We start from the raw sequence: 22894 nt of genomic DNA on the forward strand, positions 1-22894 counted from the left end.
GACAAATCAACGTAGATTATTGAATGAAAAATCATTTAAAGGTCATATTTTCATTGTTTTTTCTACCTTGTGTTCATGCAGCTCTATTAAGAACGATTAACGATTTGACTGCCTGACTTTTTAATTATTGTCATCTTTTTGCATCATCTTACAGCCTTCTTTTGCAACACTACACTGGGATCGAAAACTGACTATCGCTCAGTGTTCAGTACTGACACGCACTTACACATGCTGTTCACAGAACTGAACAGAAAGACAGACAATAAGCTTTGTGTCAGTTTCTGCAGTTACCACAAACCATTGAGTAGGATTGGCAGACTGCATTTCCTTACAAAGACACACAAACACATACAGTACAGAATGCAGTAATAGACCTATGGGCAAAATGGCAGATTTTAGCTCTTCACTGTGTGTTATTGCTCATTGTGTGCTTTTTGTGCTCTAATAACACCCTGCCAAAATGCTCCTTAGGAAATCAATACAGGCTTTTGGTATTGAATGAAGTAACTACAGTATATAACCCCATACACAGGAAAACATAACTAGTAATACACACACAAGCATAATTGCTAAAATATGTGTACAGAAATATAAATTTGTGTACCTACAATTTAATTTGCAGTAAACATTCATGAGCGTATTCAGGTGGAGATTGTTTTCAGTTACAATGTTCTTTCATTACTTTGGACGTCACAGTTTTAGAAAAAAGAAAGTATAGACCAACGCATAATAATTGTCAACAGTAACATGTCAGAGTCACTCAGCTTTGATGAAAACATTTTATTTGGAGGTCTGAAAAAAAAGCTTCATCACAGGTAGAGCTTCACAGGAGACGATAGACCCTCTGAGCTCCTCTGACGTAAGAATCACTTCAGTGCAGATGTATTTCCATTCTTTTAATTGCTTTGACATAGTCATTACAATGCCAGACAATTTTTCATTAGGTTACCTTTGTTTTATTTTATTAATTTAAAAAAAAAACTGTGCAGAGTCACAAACAGATATTACTATGGAAACGTTCTCAGTTAAATATCCTCTCGCAGTCATTTCAGTGCATGTGTGTGCGCGCGTGTGTTTGTGTGTGTATATATCTTCATTCAAAGAGCTTGTTGACTTGATGCCAGCCAGGAGACAAGAGGACCCTGGGTAATTGGACTCCAGTGAAGCCCTGTATGGCACTGGAATAGTGTCTGGGATCGCTGCCATGTGTGCGTCTGTGTGTCAGTGTGTGTGTGGAGGCTCCCATGTGTGTGCATGCAATTTTACAGCTTTAACACTACAGTCCAGTGTAAGAGAAAAGTGAAGTACGAATAGTTAGACTAGTTGTTTAATTACATTTGGAGTAACTTGCTGGTCTTTCTTTTTTTTAAAAATGTGTTTTTAATAATTGAACTCCCTTTGGGCATCCTGATGTGTGTGAAGGTCCAGACAATGCATATGCTTGACCTTTGAGTAGTGTACGTGTAAAAGAGCAGGAGTTGTAAAGTACTCACACAGGGATGACATCATGAATAAATCTCCTCAATCTCAGCCTGAGGAAGAATCACCACAGTCATAAGAATCTGAATGATGCATTTTAGTTTAGTATTGAGTTTGAAAAAGCTCAATACTAAACTATAATCAGCACAGCATTTAGTTTAAAATAACTACACATACAACAACGGGCTGTGGTATTTTATTTTACTGAACTAATGGCCCAACGTGTATTGCTATTTCACCCCTGAATATTTTTGTCACAAGCCTCACATTCTCTGTATTAAACACTGTTGCTGTGCATAAAAAAGCAGTACATTCACATGTGCTAGAGTGATATTGATTTGCACCATACAGTTTATGACGTTGACAGCGGTGCTGAAAGGGCAAATGTAACGGACATCTGATTCATCTGAGTTTCAGAAAAATATACCAACCGTTCGGTCAGGTATTCATTGTAGTATCACCAGTGGAAATGTCCTTCAGTGTTTCCTAACAAAAGATATATTAAAAAAAAAACATTTCAAGAACAGCTAAATCATTTTCTCTCTTGGCCAATATGCTATGGTTGAACAGCTGCCAAAGGAGAAGGATTAGAGGGAAAGAATAAAAGAAACAGGCTGCTGGGAAATGAGGAGCCAAGGAGCTGATTGTATTTTACCATACTGCTGTTTTCTCAGCTGGTGGATTACAATCCACCCCCCCCCACCCAACCCCACGTCACCTTATTTTCTGTCTCTTTCCTTTTTGCTTGAATTTTATTCATATGAATTTCAGTTGTGTTACTACAGTAATGTACACCCTTTCTCACCTCCCTCATTGTGCACTTTCTCACATATATTATGATATATATATAATGTAATAAGTGGATGTAAGCTGTTAAACCAAAGTAAGTAGTAATTTTAAAAGACAGTTTATGAAAGTTTGACCTTAAAGAAGAGGTCAGTGGTAAAGAGTAGTGTGATATTTAGAATCTGCATGTTTCATTCCCTATATGCCTTTATGGTGTCAATGCAAACAATGGAAGTAAGAAACATAGTTTGAAAATAGCTCTATATACAGTTATTATCACTTTGACCTTCAGATCAAGAGATCATAGAAATCTTTATACAGTACTTTGCATATGTTGACAATACATATGGCGTTATTTCAGTGCCACTATTCTGAGCGCACGTAAAAAAATATTGCAAGTGCAAGTGTTGCATTTTGAGGAGAAATTTATTTTGAGCGTACAAAAGCTGAATTTGAGTGAACAAAATTCATTGCTGCGTGCAAAAAATGTATTTCAGTGTTTGCGCTTATCCATATACACACACACAATAGCACCCCCTCTCGCTCAGTTTTTTCATTTGCGCTTGCTCGCAATGTGTTGCTTGCGCTCACAACATTCTCTGCTGCGAGCGCTCAACTCTCTGTACACCGTTATAAGTGTGCCACAAAACCAACCAATCACAGACTTGGTTTCAAAAATTCTGATTGGCTCTTACAGTCTCCAATCAGCTCGCTAGCTGCTGCATTCCGGAAACAGTCCGAAATGTAGCTAAATCCAGCTAAACTCAATTAAACCCCAATTTGCGGATAATATCTTTAATTATTTTATTTTAAAATATATTATTTGTTAAGACTATCGTTGGTGTAGTATAATGTAGTTGCATTATACAACCATGCCAACTGACTCTCCAAATTATATTTGAGTAGCTCTCTTTTATGTCGTCGAATACTGAACAGCAGCACGAAAACAACATGTCCCGGCCACATGTAAGTAATATAAAATCATTTTGTACATTATTATTCGCTTGATAACTGACGTTAGCTAATTTGCAAACTATGCAAACTTGAAAAATGATGTACCTCATGTAGTTCGTTTTATGGGTTGTTTATTTTTGTCTGAGATACGTCATTTCATTGTATTTTTCTAACTACTTGTCCATGTTTGCTGCTTTTAACAGGACATACTGAGACAGCAAATGATGCATAGACTCCTCTCTAAACTGGAAGCTGCTTTAAACCAACAACCACTAAATCTGGATTATTTGGAGTTCTTGACTCGTCATGAGCTTGTTCTGTTTGAATCTTTCTCTCAGCAAATAGGTGGTCTGTCAGAGATTACAGAGGCTCTACAAAATGTTCATCATCTGGTTCAGTGTGAAATTAACATCACCTCTGTGGGAATTATTGAACTGGAAACAGAAGTTGGTCTGGGACCTGGCCACCCCAAAATCGTACTAGAGAGAGAAAAACTGAAGAACTTGTTGGACACTCAGCTGCCAGTCAGCTGCATCGCTAAATGTCTTGGTGTTTCAAGAAGAACAATCTTCAGGAGGATGCAAGAATTTGACTTGTCTGTGAGAGGAACATACAGCACAATGAATGACCAAGAGCTGGACAACATCATATCGACTATCAAAAATCAGATGCCAAATGCTGGCTATCGAATGGTTCAAGGACATTTGGTTTCTATGGGTCTCCGTGTTCAGTGGTGGAGAATGATGGCCTCCATGCATCGAGTTGATGCTGTTGGGATCTTCACACGGATTACAGAACTAGGCTGTGTTGTGCGAAGAAGCTACTCGGTGCGAGGCCCTCTCTCCCTTGTCCACATAGACACAAATCACAAGCTAATAAGGTAAAATACCCACTTATATAGCTCTAATAAAAGTTGGGCAGAAAGATGCACGTTATACTTTAAATCTGTTTTAATCAACCTTATCTGATAGGTCTTTCAGTGTGTTTATAATATTTTAAAAAGCACTTCATATTGTAATATTAAGTAAAAGGATTACAGGATGTGTAACAAAAGCAGTAATATTGTTAATTGTAAATTTTCTTGAGCAATTATTTACACTTTGTATATCGATATTTTCCATGATAACAAGCCTATCAACACATAATATGGTAAGTGCTACTGAAAACTTAAAAAAAAATCATGACAAGGGAACTAAAATATTTAGTCTCATTGAACTTATCCACTTTCACATATAAAAATGTTGGTATTATTTTCAGCACACCTGACAAGTGTCCAGTTTAAATCAGTGGCAAGTGTGCATACTGAAAAATGTATTTTCAATGTCTTACATGTTCTGCAAATCAAGCCTTAGTGAGATTGTTTTCCCTCTGAAACAGGTACAATGTTGTGATCTTTGGTGGAGTGGATGGCTACTCAAGGAAGGTAAAATTTAAACTGTTATGTAGAATATTTGGTAGTTTTGAAATGAGAGCTGTATTAGGTTATTTTTTTATGAACATCAATTATTCAGCAAGCCAACATAGTGGACGATTTGCAATTTAAAAAAAAAAATTATAATCAGTTCTTTACAAAAAAAAGGTTCAACTAAAAGGCCATTTTTATTTTTTGATAAGTACTACCAATATTGATATATAGACTACTCAAGCTTTGAATTATGGTTTTGAACATAGAACCGTACAATGTTCCTTGAACACTTATTATGGAACTGCATTATTAACTGAAAAACTATACATGATCTGAAACCAGATCTTTAATTTTCCATTTGTTTTTACTGCAGGTCCTGTACTTGGATGCAGCAACTAACAACAGGGCAAAAACTGCATTCTCATTTTTCCTGAGATCAGCCCAGCTTCACGGCTTGCCATCAAGGTTTAATGCCCTGATCAAATTTATATGCTAGCAACAAGTTTCATTAAAGACAACTTCCTTAAAAATGTATTTTTATCATAGGGTTAGGGCAGATCAAGGAGTAGAAAACCTGGACATTGCACATTTCATGTTTGCCACAAGAGGAACAGGGAGAGCGAGTTTCATATCTGGAAAGAGTGTCCACAATCAGAGGTTAGTCTTTTGATGTTTTTTTTATATTATTATTGACTGCATGGGTAGATTGTTGTAGCAGTTCTGATATTGATTTAAAGCATATAATACCATAAATCCAAATTCAAATGTATTTACAGAGTAGAACGACTTTGGCGTGATGTCTAGATTGCAGTCACTAGCAAGTACCATGATGTTCTTCACTCACTTGAGGAGGATGGCCTGCTTGACATTTCAGATGTCATTCATCTCTTTGGTGTCCACTACATCTTTGTCCCTCGACTCCGAGCAGATCTTGTCACCTTTGTTGGAGGATGGAATAATCATCCCCTCAGGACAGAAGGTGGTCTCACTCCTGAACAGCTCTGGTGTATGGGACATCTACAAGAGCTGGACGACGGCGAGAGACTTGAGGTACCAGATCATAGTTTTTGCTCTTCTGAAACTCTGCTCTTCTGAAATTAACATATTAAACACTTGTGGCACATCTGCGAGATGCTTCTGGTGATTTTATACATTCTTGCCTATCAATTACCACTAATGTAAATCACAGTAAGAAGAACATGAAAACAAAGGCATTCTTTTTAAATTGTTGTATTTATTGGAAAAAACGCTTACACAAAATAACATTACTCCCAAAAGTACCTATTCTGGAATAATGACTATTATATATGTTTGTGGATTTGAAGGAGCTTCAGGATCCAGGCATTGACTGGGAGAGTGCTGTACTGCAAGAAGAATCTAACAGCACAGTTGTGGTTCCTGAAATTGAATGCCCACTGGATGAGGAAACCCTGGAGGGACTTCAGAGAACAATTAATCCCTTGGAACATTCAGAATCTTACGGTTGTGACCTGTATATACAATTCTTGCTACTGGTGTCAAACCAACAGTGACACTTAAGATGGACGTGAAAGTCAACGCTCTTTTGTTCTCAAATACTGGATTTCTTTGTTGAAAGATTACAGATTACAATTCAGATTACAAGTAGACAATCAAACAAAGCACTTGCTTATTATCTATCAACGTAGGACCCTACACAAAGTTTTGAAGTCTTATCATTTTCATGAAACAGCTACGAACATCTTAACAGCTAATGTTTAGAAACATTTTACTCATTTAGTTTCCAAATTACAAGACAACAATGTGTTAAACTCTGTGGAATCCACCACCATATCTAACTGCTGCACTCATTATGGTTTTAAACATTGTGTAAGTGTCCAGATGCTGCACTGGAAAAGTCACAGTACAAGTGCATGCACTCACAACTGGGTAACAAATTGAGTGATCTCCCAGCCGCTCCTTACATTCGTGGTCAAACTTGCATGTTATTTTGAAATGTCTCTTTTCATCAGGAAGGATGGGAACATGGGACTGGCCGGTCATCCACTGGAGCACATGCTGGACAGCAAGAGACTCTGATTTTTCACCACCTGCACCGCCTGTGTTTCCATCTGTGATGTTTGAAAATGTTTCTGAAGTCTTTTCTAAATAAAAGCAATCTGGATTACAATGTTTTAAATTAACAACTAAGAATACTTCCTAGTGCCCTGTATGTTAAAGCAAAAATATTTAACAGATGCATACGGTATATATACACAATACTATAGGTATATACAGCTAATACTATATAGTACCTGATGCTTCAATCTCCTGCAAGAAATCTTGCAAAAAATTTATGATCTTCCTCTCAGTTCTCTCCCTAGATGTCCCCTTTTCACTGAAATGTGGTTGGCAGCTCATCATAATGAAATCAGCGTCTGGCTGTAAATAAGGAAATAAAGTAGATTATATTATAGATATATTGTTCATTCAAAACTAATAAATAAATACAGGATAACTACAGTACAGATAAGTGGACTGTCTTCGGATCAGACTGAAGCTGCTATGTTAATACTTACTTTGAGGATTTTCCCAGGCACAAACAAACTGTGGCAAGCTTCAGGATTTACAGCCATCAGGTTCACAAGACCATACAGTTCCATGCCCTTTCTGAGCTGCTGTAGCATTGGAATCAGTCTTGTTGTAGAGTGTAAGACAATGGCACTTAAAGAAAACAAAACAAAATGAAAAACTAGTTGGGGATGGGTTAATGATCTCTCTGACTTTTTCTCGCTTACCGTATCATGCTTTCCTTACTATCCATCTTTATCTGGTTTGTGTATCCACAGGTGACAATTTCATCAGCCCACAACATCAGAGACTGTATGTCTGCTGCATCTTCAACCTGGAAATGTATAATGTGAAAGAGGAAATACAGAAGGTTAAAAGTGTTTAAAAACACCATACTCATAATATATCATGTGCCAGAGCTAAACCAGGTGCTCACTTTGCTGATGAGCAGGGAAGATTCCACATCTGCAACATCCTCCTTAGACAGACAGCTGAAATCAACCTCTCCTGAGCAGAGGAAATTGTAGCACCATTCTTTGAAAAAGGCAGGAGATGGGCCTCCTTGGGCGAGGCTGACTGCAATTATTTCACCAACAGTTCTGTGTAGACAAATGATTATAATTCATTTTCAGGTAACATTTACAAAAATATCGGATGCGTATTAAATGTAATACACAAAGCTCGTATGTAACCAACCTGAAGTTTTCATTATCAAGATCGGTCAGAGAATACTTGGGGTTTTTGCCCTTGTTCTCAGGTCCTTCAAAGAATCTGCTTTCAATACCTGAAATCATGTCTTTCATACAAAAAATATCCGCATTTTTAAGTTATCCATTATTTTTTGACACTAGGACAAAACAGGTAATAGGCAACTCACCACTCAAAACTCTTTCCTAAGTGCTCCTGTATCCACGCCTGCCTCTCCAATGAAAACCACCCTAAGAACACTGGTGGGAGATGCAGATTTTTTTCTCTGCCACTGGAGAATGCCTCTGTCTGGAAGGTCTTCTCTGTCCACACACAACTTAAATTCTGTTGTGGTGTCGACTTGTTGTTCAAGGCAACGCAATACATCTTCCACGCTTAACAAAAACAGGGTAGAAAACATCCTAAGTTCTCAAAGAAAAATAATCATCTTTAGATTAAAAGAGGCTACCACATTAAACTTGATTAGAACTTATCGCAGCATGTTCTGTGCAACAATCTTTAACCATAATTTAAAGTAGTGTGATCATAAAATGTTTTATATGAAATTAAAACCCAGCTATTGTTTAAAAGATCTTACACATAATTTTAACAAATGGTTCTGCATAATAGTGTGTATATGAACTATAATAGAGCAAAGATTACCTGTCTGTTGTGCATACTGAAGTTTGAGTTGGTGTGCATGTAGTTTGGTCATTTTCTTCAGGCACCATGCATTGAAAGCTGTTGACGAAACAAAGTAAAAAAAAAAAAAAAAATACATATGCTTGCGTGGACTGTTACTGATTAACATTTTTTCATAAACGGCTGAAAAAAGATTACCTATCCCCACACAGACTTGCGTGGACTGTGATCTCATCTTCAGGAAAGTCCTTAGTGCATATTGGACAAATAACCTACAATTTCAAAAAGGGGGTACATGTTATGCATAGTGGGAAAAAGATCATTACCGATACAAAATTTATTGTAGTTACTATGGTTTTTAGTAATTTGCTAGGTTTACCTTGCATTTGCTTTTCACAATGCATAACTCAGATTCCTGCAGAATTAAAAAACAGTAATTGTGATACTATATTATTTAATTAAAATTGCTCATTTTGACTTCATCAAAATTGTCTCACCTCATCATCAGTCTCATCAGGAGAGAATTTTCCTTTGCACGTATTGATGTGTACTGCAAGCATCTGCAGAGGCATAACTTCATTACACTGGTAACATAACTTCTTTGGCATCTTTGAAAAGTGCTGTGAGTCGGGAGGTAGAGGAGATGTGTCTAATGTTTCCTGAAGAGGTACAATGTAAAAAGTGGATTTGCCACCTCCTGACACAGCTTTCAGTGTTTTGACAGAATATCCTTCTGTTTCAGGTGGAATTACAGTGAGCTTTCGTCGACCACTCCCACCTTTATTGACAGAAAGATAGCACAAACAATCAAGCAGCAAAAGTATCAACTACATAATTCTAATGCAGTATGAGCACGCAAGAATGCCCAAAACACACATAAAAACTGAATTAACAACAAACCTGTTGCCTTATGCAAGAGCCATCCTCCACAAAGATATTCCATTTTTGGAAAGGTTTCTTCCAGAAGTCTTGAAATCTTAGTTAAAAACACAGTTAAGCAGAATGAAACACTAAATGGACTGTGGCATATGATTCAGGCTAAATGCGTCTGCCAATGACTTATTTTAATACTGACTATACAACCTTACCTCTGCATGGTCACCATCTTCTGGAAGAGACACGGTTTGTCTCCCCATGCCAGCTTGTAGGAGTTCAAGCTCCTCAGCTGGCAAAGGAGTGTAGGATGTGTTTTTTGACAGCAAATAAAAACTGAGGCCTGTGGTCTTACTGCCTGCCTTAACAAGCTGCTTAGTAGATGTTAAACATCTCTTTTTACCACGGCTCAAGTTTGATTTGAAATGTCCTGGAAATGATCTGTGGGATGAAAATGCATGAGTTTAAAAAAATGCAGTGTTGCATAACATAAGGGTTATTGTTTAATAAAGTTATTAAATATGACACCAGTCCTTAATAGCACATTTTAATTTAGAAATCAATGTTGATAAATCGATAAACCAAATAACTGTAACAGAAAAGATTGCAAAACGTTTAGAAAAAAAAACACACACACAAAAAAAGCTAACACCTTGTCATCTCTTGCTGGATAGTCAGAGTTCTAGGCTCCGGCTGCCCACTCTCTGTTGGCCTCCCTGAAGGATTTGTGGATATGTTGTTAAGCAGCAAAGACACCAGATTTCTTACTGCTGACTCAACTGCACCATTACCCTAAAAAGCATGATTGGGATACACTGCCTCAGTAAGACAACTACGCTGGTAATTACCCATTAGGCTAGCTTAAACTCTACAGCTGCATCTGTAACTACAATTTCACGGCATATTAAACAGAAAGGACAGCAAATTACTAAATTCACACAAAAAAAATTAAACTCACCTGATACTGTGGTGTAGTATTATTGGAGCCATTATTTGATTCTGCCATCTCTTCTTTGGCTGCAGAGTAAATCAAAACTCCCTCTATCTGCAAGAAGCGAGGCTGAGTGGACAGTGTTTCCGGTGTCCGGAATGCAGCAGCTAGCGAGCTGATTGGAGACCGTAAGAGCCAATCAGAATTTTTGAAACCAAGTCTGTGATTGGTTGGTTTTGTGGCACACTTATAACGGTGTACAGAGAGTTGAGCGCTCGCAGCAGAGAATGTTGTGAGCGCAAGCAACACATTGCGAGCAAGCGCAAATGAAAAAACTGAGCGAGAGGGGGTGCTATTGTGTGTGTGTATATGGATAAGCGCAAACACTGAAATACATTTTTTGCACGCAGCAATGAATTTTGTTCACTCAAATTCAGCTTTTGTACGCTCAAAATAAATTTCTCTTCAAAATGCAACACTTGCACTTGCAATCTTTTTTTACGTGCGCTCAATATTTTTTTTACGTGCGCTCAGAATAGTGGCACTGAAATAACGCCATAAATACACAGCACACTTAAGAATTATAGTTTATGGGTTATACGGCTTTTTGTCAGTATTCAACCATTAATCATTAAATTGACCCTGAAGATCTTTGTGGATGCAAGTCAAATCTTAATGGATAGTAAACATGACCCCCACTCTACACCCCCTATAAAGTGTGCATGCACAAGCAAATGATACCAAAAATGTAATCTCCCTGGTGGAGGTAATAACCAGAAGTGGACAAGTTCAACAACAGCAAAAACAATGGTGGGGAAAAAAAAGAAAAGAAAATGACTATTGACTATTTTGGTACTCAATTAAACAGCAGGGAAAAATATCAAAAACAAAACTATCACAACGAATCCCAGTGAAATAGATCGGAGTTAAACATTGCTACAACGATTCCATGTTCATTGAAGACCAATTTGAAAACTTTAATCACATTCTTTGATCATCAAATCATAACATCGCATGGCACTGTATGCACACAGTGTGAAATTAATTTGCAGAATATGGCCAATGTAAGCAGCGCCAGCACCACCGGCCTTCATTCCTTTCAAGTTAACATCCGCACACCTGTGCTGAATATGGTTACATTCAGGTGGTGTTCTGGCGCAGAATACCTGAAAATGATGATTTCCTAGATCAAAATACTGCAGAATGGCGCCAGTTCAGCTTTTATCTCTGTGCCCGATTAACAGATGGACAGGCTTATTGGGTCTTTATTCACATATTGGAAATGTGAATAAAACTCACATTGACGTTTTAGGATGCCCTTTGGAAAGAGGTTTGCTCTTTATTGATAAATATTTTTGGATTGATAAGTGGCAGGCACCCCGGTTGTATTGCTGATGTGCGTGAGTAATACAATTGCTGAACATATGACGGAACCCAGAACACGGTGGCTTTGTAAGGAAGTCCCCATATGTTGTTACGTTGTGGTTATTATAGTGTTATTATCATCACTTTTCAGTGGTGAGTAGGGATGGGTATCATTTAGGTTTTATCCGATACCGGTGCCAAACCGGTACTTTTGAAACGGTGCCGGTGCTTAAACGGTGCTCAAACCGGTGCTTAAAGAATGGAGAACACAAAATTGGTCCAAAAACCTCTCATGTTCAGCTGTTTTTTTTGTAAAAAGATAACAATGTTAGCCTTTTCTGCAGCTATAGGGCATATATGGTCTCACTCTTGGCTGGAAGCAGTGCTTAAACAATGGAAAAAACACAAACTTTGTCCAAAAACCTCTCATGTTTAACTGTTTTCCACTTTTTCTTTGGTCATTTTAGCCTTTTTGGCCAGGGTAAAGGGAGTATCTGCCATCAAACAAGAAGACAGCCGCACGTAACTACGACGGTGTTTGCTAGTTCACCTTACATGCATTAATGTAATAACGTGGTTAGCGTACTCAACGTAAATTACACACGAACAACATGAAGCTACTCACGCAGAGAAGAACGGCTGCTGCTGCCATCATCATCCCTCATCATTTCTGCTACACTGGCAGGGCTAGGGGCCAGGACTCTCCTCTTCGGGTTTTTGGGGGATGTTGCTAACTCCGGGTCCGATAACAGGCACCACACCCGCAGTAGATGTGCACGGTGTGAGGTCTGCAAGCTATCAAACACGGCGCATTTGTCGGCTTTAAAAAAAAACGCTATGCGTCGCCAGGTGTTTCATCAGATTCGAGGTGTTACCTCCTTTGACAGTATCACAGTATCAGCTTAAAGCGCTTGTTGCAGGCTGCTGAGTTTGCATCTTTTGCTGTGAAGTACAGCCAGACTTTGACCGCTTTGCCTTGGGCATTTTTAATCTGTAGCTCTGCTCTAAAAGAACGTACGTACCTGGCCCCGCCTACTATCCTCGGAAACGTAAAATGATTGGCTAGAATTGGCTCAGGAAAAAAAAAGCACCGAAATAAAGCACCGAAATGTGCGCTGCTTTTCGGTCTGGTTACTACCGTTTATGTCAGAACCGGTGCCATCATGGCACCGGACACCGGTACCCATCCCTAGTGGTGAGGTCTATTCTTCTATAAGAAACTGAATTTCAGTTACAAGAATTTAAATATTTCTTTTTTTATATGAACTTTTCTACATTATTTGACTTTTAAATATCTCCCTACCCCACCCCTATCCTTGTGTAAGTCCCCCAGCCCCACTTAGACTGCTGCCCCTGTGACTCAGACCCCAGTAAGCAGTGGATGAATCAATGGATGGATGAATAATGTGAATCTCATTTGTAAAATGAAAGACTAAACACTTCCAACCTGTACCAATACTGTATGAAACAGCCGCATGCTGCATTCTCTGCTTTACTGTCATTTAATTCAAGCTTCTTTATCTGTATGTTTTCACCCTCCTCTGATTTTAGTTAGCAGCTGCCAGCAAAGCTCCTGTAAGTCATGCTTTGCAACAGTATAAAATTACCCTTTGGATAAGTACTGTAGCCAGAGAGACTCCGATGTAAAACTAGCACAGCAAGATGAAATTCACTGGGGGTACAAATTGTATTACAGCCTCCATTAGCCTTCGGCCTCATCTGTCACAGAAGTAAGACCTAAGTAAGAGCAAGCAGACCATTCACAGGTCAAATATCCAATAGTAGGTCTGTTGGCACAGTAGCAGAGAGGTTCTAAGTCAATCAATGTGTTGAAACAGAGTCAAACAAGGATGGAAAACAAGTCACAGTACAGCGAACAGCAAGAAAAATATCTTTTCTCCTTTGGTCTGTGCTGTGTGTGCTCCTGCGTGTGCCTGTGCTTGTGCCTTGAAAGTCTTCTTGTAATTGGAATAGACTTTTTGGAACTGGTAGGAGTGTATGTATCAACAGACAGACATGCTGACGTTTGGATTTCACCACAGCAATCATTGTTCATGCACACATAAGCGCTTATTGTACAGCATAACCTGGCATTCTCAACACAATCTCAACACATCATCACCATTGACCATCTGTTGTTATTGCTGATGGTGCTTCTGTGGACAGTTCAGCCAGGTCATTACAGATTCAGCGCTTTTCATCGTATTTGTTTTGAATTATGTTTTGCCAAAAAAAACAAAAAAAAACATTCCAGTGCCCACTTGCATAATTTTTATTGAACTCAGCGTCACCCATCATGTACTATCTGATCAATAAACACACCTTTAAATTCAGCATTCATAGAAGATTTGTTTTTGCGTTACTCCAGGGAATTAGATTGTGAAGTCTGATAAGAGAATGTCTTTCCCGGACAAGCATAGACATGGTTCTGCATTCATCATTGCAGTCACCCAGCTTTTGTCCAAGGACATTTTAAAACTATCTTCGCTTTACACTTTTTAATTTATAACAAAAGCAAAGTGAAATGGTTTTGTGTGAGTTAATAATGAATGCATGAATCCAAGCTTAAGTTCAATCCCTGCGCTCTTGGGGAGGTTTTTTAGAGTAAATCTCATGTCTTGGCTGTCTGTCATTTTTTTCTGCTTGTATAAAGTGAATATTTTGTGTGTTTGTGTTGCAGGTTCCTCGGCGTGCCCCCAGGCAGAGGCAGTTGCCCACTCACTGGTCCGTTGCCCTTTGACCTCATCTACACAGACTACCATGGCCTGCAGCAGATGAAGCAACACATGGGGCTCTCACTCAAGAAACACAAGTTAGTCGATCTGCATTGTTGTGTGTGTGTGTGTGTGTGTGTGTGTGTGTGTGTGTGCCTTTGAGATCAAGTATCTTCACTTTTCGTTGTTTTATATATGTGCTGCTTTACCTGTGTGTAGTGGAGTGTGTGTGTGTGTGTGTGCCTGTGTGCGAGTTTATTGGCTGTGTTTATAGATTAATCATTGCTGGTAATAAGGTATGCATGTCTTACTGTAAGTCATTTGGCTTGTTAAAATCACACTGTTACGCAAACACACAGTTGCAGACACACAGGGATGCACACTAACACCCACATACACACTTAAAACACGCTTGCTGTCCCTGTAATCATGCGTCTCCTTCCAGGTAGAACAGGCTCAAAGTGCACAAAATGTCAAACACATTAGAGTTTGTATGTTGCTGTGCAGTCGAATGCACAACATGCATACACACAAGCCGGCACCGGCATCACCTGTCATGCTCCATTACCCAGCACATCAGCAATAATGAAAAGCACATGTAGTACAGTAGTAGAGGTGCATGTAAAATTGAAAGCTTGTCATTGGCATACGTGTACTAATTACCCCACAGGAACATAAAAATCTGTTCATCTGAGCACCGATTTCCAGTCAAAGCCTGTTTCAGCAGCTTATTATTACTGTTTGAATGCACTCAGAGACTCGCTGAGTGGTTAAGAGGTGATTAAACATGAAAAGAAGAAGAGAGAGGAAGAGGGGTTATTTTTTGAGCTGTTAAAGAATTGTGCTAATGGCTTTTGGCATTGTTACAAAGATTCAACAACTTGGAAAACTAGGCCATGACAGTTATGAGACTGTGGCAACAAAACATAAAGAAATACCCAAAACAGGAATTTAAAGTACCGCAGTGCATTTCAAAAAAAAAAAAAAAAAAAAAGAAGAAGGAGAAGAAGAAAAGAAACTTAGCTGCATATTCCTGCAGAGCACAGCAATATGAAGCCACATTATCTTCAGAGGACTTTCATGTTGTTGCCTCAGAAACAAACAAGACTGAAAGTCTAACTCTTGCCTTGTCCTCTCCAGCTCCTTAAAAACAGCTTGCAGTCACTACCCTCTGTCCCACTATCATTTTTTCTGGTCCACTAAACTGGCATTTGTCTGACCCCTGCATGTGATAACGGCAATTGACATTTTGCTTTCCTTGTTTTGGCTTCCAGCATAAAGAAGCAGCAATGAAAGATAAAAGATGGAGAGGGCATGTGTGAGTAGGAGGCCAACTGAAAGTGAAACAGTAGGAGACGAGAGTAAGGACGAGATAAAGCAGTGATGGTGCGCGCAGATGGAGCACGGAACGGAGAGAGAAAGATACCGCAAAACAGAGGAGTAGAAGTTACCTGGAGTCAACCGGGCACCACATATAAAGGGCCACTCCATGTATTTTTAAAATCCAATTATGGGTGAGAGAAATGGATTAGTGGTGGGCTGGGGAGCCATTTTCCCAGCACACAACCTTTTTTCGTCTCTCTCCCGCTCTCTCACCATTTGTCTCCCTTCTCGTGAGTTGCCTCGTACACACACAAAACCCCGCATTTCCACCCGACAGACAGTCAGCACCTAATTGCTTGCTGAGGTCAGCAGTTCTTCACTCCGTCATTACCGTGTGGAGTCTTGATTTCTGCCTCCACTAACAGGATGTGGCTTTTAGTGTTTGTAGGAGACAGTCTTTTGTTCGCCCAGGAGGCTGCGGTGAAAGAATTATCCGAATGTTCCAGCAATACAGGCGCAGGAGCAGGAACATCTATCTTCACTTTCACGAAAGGATACACTTTAGTGATTTAAAATGTATGACGAGGAGTGAACAGAGGATATTAAGTCCCATGTGGATCCATATTAACACACAGCTCTCAAGAATGCAATCAAATTTGCATTCGGGTAAATGATATCTAGCATATGCCATTAATTAATACTGCTGTAAAGCCAGAGAGCTGAGCTTAGTGGATCAGTGCTTCATGCTTAATATTAACCCAGCAGTCCCCAGAGGTGCAGGATAGGTCAGTAACACCTACCTCCCACCCCCTTTTCTAACTCTGTCCTGATCTCTCCGCCCCGCTCTCGCTCTCTCCCACTCTCTATCTCGTTTTATCTCTCTCACCTTGTCTGGTCTAGTTGAGTCTCTTGCACTGAAAGGAATCATTAATCAAGTGCTCTGTGCTTTGGGACCCTTCAACTCCCTTTAATTACTTTTGTTATATGTTCCCACCAACATCCACAGTCATTAATTATGCCCGAACGAGACGGTGCTGTCCAGTCCAGCGTGGTGTTTGGAATCACACGAACTCCTGTGTGTGAGTTCGCGCACATTCGAGGGTATATCAGTGCACATGTGCCGTTAAAGATGGTGAAAGTTGATAAAGATAATATCCAAACCATCTCATCTGATAATACGACCAGCATCATTGATTTCCTCTGCGTGATGAATTCACTGCTTTGACGGAGCAAGATCGGAGCAGATATCAAGGGTGAGGCCTGCAACAAAACACAAATAACAAAGTATTGTTGCTAAAACTGAAGGAAACCACCAGTACGTGTGCGTGTACGTGTTATACAGGGCAGTTAGCAGATCGATGAGGAGGAATTGCTAAAATCCCTGCACTTTTTAGAGAGTCATTTTGTTAATGCTAATACAGACAGAGCGATTAGGTAGCACTTAATCAGTAGGATTACTATCTTTGCTGAGGTGCAAGAAAATTTCGATCACTATTCATTTATACAAATCTCCTTAAAAGGCAGTGATGTGCAACTGTCAGTGCTGTAGCTTCAGTTATAATAAGGGTGGGCAGTATTTGTGCCGTATGCATACATACATAATGCTGTAGATGAAGCCAATAGTTGTGAATTTTTGTCTGAAAAGTGTAGTAGATTAACCAAGTAAATTAATGTTCAAAGACTTCATCAAATTTCAGAATTGTTGTAATCACAACAAGGAAAAAACATAGCAATAATATCTAAAATCAATAAGTTGTGTTTTAGACACGTCATTCTGTTTCTCTAACATCGATGGAGAAAGTGGGCAGAGGCTTCTGGGTTGATTGTAGTAAATGGGTGGAATTAGTGAATAACTCTGCAGCTCACTCCTTTCAGACAGATGCATTTAAGGAATATTTTGTAGTTTGTATTTCTCACTGTTGATTGTTGGTTAGTCAGTGAGTGACCAACTGTTTGTTGGTCGCCAGCTCGGTAACAAATCTCTGCTTCTCTGTTTGAGAAATCTGTGGACGAGTGTAACTGAGCCCGGTCTTAACGTAAGAAGTGTAACCAAACACAAGAAGGAGAATGATTATCACAGGGTTAGACAGGACACAGAAACTGTTTCTTAGGTACTTTGCAATGAGTAGTTCATCTTGGGTAACAGCTGACCTCTAACAACTAGTTACATTCACAGAGCTGTGGAGAGCCCCCTTTGCAGTCTGATGCTTTTTCACTATTACACCTTGCATGTCCAGGAGGCATGTGGTGAGCAGCATGTGAGGTCTAAGCTGTAGCAGGGAAAATGGCATTGTAATTACACAAATAAAACACAGATGTATTCATCATTTTATTAAAAATTAAAAAAAAAGAGTATCTTGAGGTAGCTCATTACATCTGCGACACAGCAACATATCTTCGGAGCAACTCGGAGAACATGTTGTTTTCCTAATTACTGTTGTATGGCATCAGTCTGGTGATTTAATTCAGATAATTATGGGTTTGAGTATATCCATATTTCAAACATAAAAATGAGTCACTCAGTAGAATGTGTTGCTCTTGAATTAATTATTGCACTATTCATTATTAAATGTTGGTGGTGTTGTCCACTGTTGCCCAGTTTCTTATAATCCCCCACATCACATTTACATCACAAGACTGCAGGTGACAATGAACCATGCTGCCATATTCGCCTAACCCCACATGACTGGCGAGTCTCGCTTAGCAACCGTTTAACCCAGATTAGCCCCGTGCTCTGATCTCCCAATAGATATTCAGCTCAGCTACTCCTACGCTTATCCCCTCTTCTTCCACTTTTTCCCTCCCTTTGGGACCTCTTATCTGGTGGCAGAAACATTTTCACCATTTCAGAGTGGTCGATATGTGATGCCGCAGGTTGGAGTGAGGGAGGCAGGAAGACGGGGTAGAGACGACCGAAAGTAACATTCGTTATTAATAATTCATTATCAGCTTTCGGATACCCTTACAAATACAAGCACAAAATCTTCTGCAGAATTTCATCCTCAGAACTTTGAATGAACAATGCACCGCTGCTTGTCGTTTCTTGTTTGTTTGTTTATTTGTTTTCTTGCTGATACGTTACTTTCCAGGTTAAAGCTTTGTCACTTTATTGGTTGGCCTCTTGGATGCTGCAGTAGCTGGCAGAAATATCTGAGAATTGTCAAACAAGATTGGGGTGTCACCTTGTCTGTAAAAAGAATAAAATGCCCAGAGGGGAATATTTTTCAAGCTGTCAATACTGAAGCTTCTGAAATTGTGTAAATGCAAAAAAAAAAAGAAAAGAGCGAAAGAGACATCTAGGTATTCTACCAAAACACAGTTGCAGGAAGTCAGATTCTAAGCTTTAAAGCCTGCATTTCTAACTTATTTTTTTAACACATTTATGTAAGTGCATTACACAAAAAACATTATTAACAATAGCTGAAGTTCTTGCAAACACTGCTAATGTTGCTAAAATGAGGCAACAAGCTGCACGAATGGAGAAAATGTGAGATTTTGTCCAGTTGGTGTTCAAAAGCTATCATGGGCTATGGTGAAGGCTTTCCAGACAGCAAATGAGTGGTTTTTTAACACACTATTTACACCAATGTTCAACACATATCCAGGAAAAAGTCCATCATGGGAGAGCCAGAGAAACCAATTTCTGCACTGTAAACAGCTTAAGTAGAAAAAAAATCTAACCTCTAACATAAAACGTGAACGGTTTGCTTCACTGCTGTGTCGGAGAGCATCTGCCTGTCAAGGGGCTGCTAAGATGTGAAAGGCAATGGCCATATGAAAGGAGCTGGCAGGCTGGGTTTTACTGCAGACGCAAACTTGTTGCAGTTTCTGAAAAGCAAATAAGATCACAAAGCTAAACCGAAGCTGAAATAAAATCGTAATGCGCGAATGCTGGCATCTGAAAATCGTTACATGTGTACGGCTACAAGAAGAGTCATGTGCCTGGAAATAGTTCAGTTTTGTTTTTTTGTTTTTTACTGATGTAATATTTGCCTTCTAATTGCTCTCCAGATGCAGAATCTCTCTAATCCCCCCATATCTGTCTCTTTTACACACTCAGACACACGGTTATCTGCCAGGAAAGACTCAGAGCTGAGGAAGTGGACTCTGCTCCTTTAGCTCTCTCTAATCCCCCCTGAGCCCACATACTGGCCAGATTTAACACAGTCGCAAACAAGGGCACAGTGAGCTCTGCGTCTGCATGCGCGTCTGTCTGTGGTGAATGATTCTGTTATGAACCTCAGTTATGCTTCAGTGCTTTGCCACGAAGCATCCACCTGGAAACTCTATCAGCGGCTCATCGCACCTCCGACCTCTAAAAATTGTTTTTTTTGTCATTTTTATGTCAAACCTGCCACACTGCTGGTTGCTTATGTTATTTTGGTTATTTATCTGCTTCTCCAGTGGCAGCTTCTAGTTTTTCTCCTTTCACTTTTGAGAAACCTGATGGCCTTGTACTCTAATTGTGGCATTCAACCTGTATGACCTGCTGCACAGATGCATTTAAATATATAATTTGACATATATTCAACATGAAGTATGGTCTATAGAACCTTTTAGAATTGGGTTAATATATTTTATATTTTTTTAGTTAGACACTGCAATTAGTGCCTCCAGTGGTGTAACTGTTAGCACATTTGCTTGGCAAGTGAAAGGTTGCTGGTTTGATTCCAGCTGGAGATGCAAATCCCCTTTTGGGTTGCATCACAAGGGGCATCTGGTGTAAAAACTGCTAAATCAAACATGTGGTACTACCCACTCTGCCGACCCCTTGTGGCAAGGGAGCAGCCGAAAGTAGCTTTAGCTAGGCAATCCAGGTGATTTTGTGTGTAAACTTTTGATTGCTCATCGTTGGCTGTCAGCTAGTGCCAGTAAGACTTTTGTCAAAGTCTTGTGTTTTTTAATATTGTAGTACAGGATTACACATGAACTGAGTCTGTCATTTTCTTTGCAGGTGTCATATTCGAGTGATTGACACCTTTGGCACGGAGCCTGCTTATAATCACGAGGAGTATGCAACTCTGCATGGCTACCGGACCAACTGGGGCTACTGGAACCTCAATGCAAGGCAGTACATGACTATGTTCCGTATGTATCATTATTATTATTATTATTATTATCAACTTTTATATCATATGTAGAATACACCATCAGCTTGAGAATTGGTGTTTTTTGTACCTCCAGCTTGCATTCATACGTGCACAGACACACATTCAAAGGCCTGTCATTAGTTGACATTCATTCTAAATATAATAAAATGACTCCATTTCAGTGTTTTCACTTTCTGACAGGTCTGACTGCTTGTTCATTTTAATTTGGAGCAATGTGTTTAACACGGCTATTTTCAGCAACAGCAGCTTCTAGCATCCCTTCAAGTTGTTTCGGAGCTTTATCTCCAGTTTTTCTGGTTCTCTTATATGCTACACAATATGTCTGATCTGCTTTTTCAAAGCTCTCCTTGCCGCCTGTCTCGTCACTTTCTGACTGAAACCCTGAGAATTAGCTGAAACCCTGAGAATCTGCTTCCACAATTCAACTCTCTGCAGTGTCGTACCTGTTTAGCTACAGCTGGCACTCGGCAGTAAGATCATTGTCATTATATCATCAATATGTGGCCCACTGTGGACGGCCACGTTTCACACTGTCCAAAGCTATAATAACGGATTCAACCTCTAGCAACGCTACAGTTCTACAGTGCATAAAAATGTGCTGTGGTAAAAAAATGATTTTATAAGAGCTCATAGCTTTGGAACCGATTGGATGTGGGTGGTTGTGATTATCAGAAATACCTGAATTCACAGCGAGGACTTAAATATTACATATATTCCCATACTAAACAGCTCAGACAATTACCATTAACAGCAGCTGGCTTCATGACAATCGCTATTAATAATGCTTAGAGAGTCCATAAACATGCTGACTAAACCCTTCAAAAATAAAGTACTTTTTCCTGTCTCGTTCACTTACTTACAATAAAACTGTCTTTCTTCCTTTCTCTCTTTTTCTCTTTGTGTTTTGTTTTCTCTCCATCTACTAATATCCTACCTTTCTGTGCTACTCACACACACTCACACACACAAATACATTCAGCTCACACACCAGACAACTCATTCATGGGCTTTGTTTCGGAGGAGCTGAATGAGACGGAGAAGAGGAGCATCCAACAGAACAAAGTCAACAACATGGCTGTAGTGTATGGGAAAGAAGCCAGCATGTGGAAGGTACAACAATTTACACACACAGATGGCAGACAGTCAGTGTAACTCTGGTTTAGTGAATTTTGCGTGTAGTGGTAACCGCTAATGACTCCGTGGAAGAAGACAAGTAATTATTTGGAGGCATAGTTTTTATAATAATAAAATAACATGTAATACTGTTAGAATTATCAGTAGATATAATATAATCCAAGCATATTCTCGTAGGTACATACATACATGTTTACACCTGTACAATACACTTAATAAGCTCATAAACATCTCATATTGTATACACTAAGAGTAAAATGAGGATCATTCATTTTTTTATAGATTAACTCCATATATTGTGCACTAAAGAGAAAAAAACCAAAATGAAATCAGGTGTAAGTAACCTTTAACTTTACAGCACTACTTCTCTTATACAGTAGGTGTTGTTTCTACAAAGTTTTTCGTGGGACTTTTATAGCAGATGGATTGTTTTCAGCATCTTGGAGAACTTTTTTTGTGGAGTAAGGCTGCCTCCATTGATTGTATGTCTCCTTGCAGTCTCAGACCTGCTTTTGTTAATTTGTTTTTTAAATCATTGCTCAACGGATGCATAACATCTGTTGGAGACTTCTGTTAGCCACTCAAGCATGTTCTTCATGGTTGTAGTTGTGTATTTTGGGGTCATACTCACATTGCAGAAACAAAATGTGAGGCTGCCAGAGATACTGCAGTGCACAATAGTTGCACAGTATATGCAGAAAGATTTTCACTACAGCCCAGTTGTCTTTCAGCCTGGATGTATGCAGACACAATCTTTAAACCAAATACTCTAAACCATCGACTGAAATGTTAACAGAAGAAAGCCACCAAGCTGCTTGCACCATTACGGTTTGCTTCATGGGGCTCTTTATACACAACTGTATAGCTTCAATTTACAGGCAATTTTCCTCTCCAAAACTGTCTGCTTGTTCATATGCTCAGTGTAGCTGAGAAAAAGTTGTGTCTGCATTTTTAAAAGGAT

At 39.3% G+C, this 22894-nt stretch overlaps 3 protein-coding genes across 9 annotated transcripts in view; 2 read left to right on the forward strand and 1 right to left on the reverse strand.

The window, feature by feature from the left end:
• Positions 1 to 22894, forward strand: part of LOC100696723 (alpha-1,6-mannosylglycoprotein 6-beta-N-acetylglucosaminyltransferase B) — a 121234-nt gene that overhangs the window by 84845 nt on the left and 13495 nt on the right. For both annotated transcript variants that reach the window (XM_005470000.3, XM_005469999.3), the window contains exons 9-11: positions 14332 to 14463; positions 20643 to 20776; positions 21779 to 21909. In XM_005470000.3, coding sequence (XP_005470057.1) covers positions 14332 to 14463; positions 20643 to 20776; positions 21779 to 21909 — 397 coding nt within the window. The remainder of the gene's footprint in view (positions 1 to 14331; positions 14464 to 20642; positions 20777 to 21778; positions 21910 to 22894) is intronic.
• On the forward strand, positions 2761 to 6580 carry LOC109202398 (uncharacterized). Its single transcript, XM_019359659.2, has 7 exons — positions 2761 to 3231; positions 3423 to 4099; positions 4597 to 4642; positions 4998 to 5089; positions 5171 to 5281; positions 5401 to 5674; positions 5950 to 6580. Exons 1-6 carry the CDS (start codon positions 3181 to 3183, stop codon positions 5426 to 5428), a joined length of 1005 nt encoding a protein of 334 aa, XP_019215204.1. The 5' UTR covers positions 2761 to 3180; the 3' UTR covers positions 5429 to 5674; positions 5950 to 6580.
• LOC109194591 (uncharacterized) lies at positions 5839 to 10690 on the reverse strand. Of its 6 annotated transcripts, none has more exons than XM_019359661.2 (15): positions 10314 to 10690; positions 10008 to 10147; positions 9571 to 9796; positions 9383 to 9458; positions 8980 to 9260; positions 8862 to 8897; positions 8681 to 8754; positions 8504 to 8581; positions 8031 to 8235; positions 7850 to 7949; positions 7590 to 7752; positions 7381 to 7487; positions 7162 to 7306; positions 6898 to 7024; positions 5839 to 6714 (listed from the first exon to the last, which is right to left on the reverse strand). In XM_019359661.2, exons 1-9 carry the CDS (start codon positions 10359 to 10361, stop codon positions 8034 to 8036), a joined length of 1161 nt encoding a protein of 386 aa, XP_019215206.2. In that variant the 5' UTR covers positions 10362 to 10690; the 3' UTR covers positions 5839 to 6714; positions 6898 to 7024; positions 7162 to 7306; positions 7381 to 7487; positions 7590 to 7752; positions 7850 to 7949; positions 8031 to 8033. The 6 variants fall into 6 exon arrangements, with proteins under 6 accessions (XP_019215206.2, XP_025763953.1, XP_025763956.1 ...); XM_025908168.1 differs by having other exon boundaries at positions 5839 to 6747; XM_025908171.1 differs by having other exon boundaries at positions 5839 to 6747; positions 10008 to 10071; positions 10314 to 10688.

This window comes from Oreochromis niloticus, linkage group LG6 (genome assembly GCF_001858045.2).
Source record: "Oreochromis niloticus isolate F11D_XX linkage group LG6, O_niloticus_UMD_NMBU, whole genome shotgun sequence".
Lineage (NCBI taxonomy): Eukaryota > Metazoa > Chordata > Actinopteri > Cichliformes > Cichlidae > Oreochromis > Oreochromis niloticus.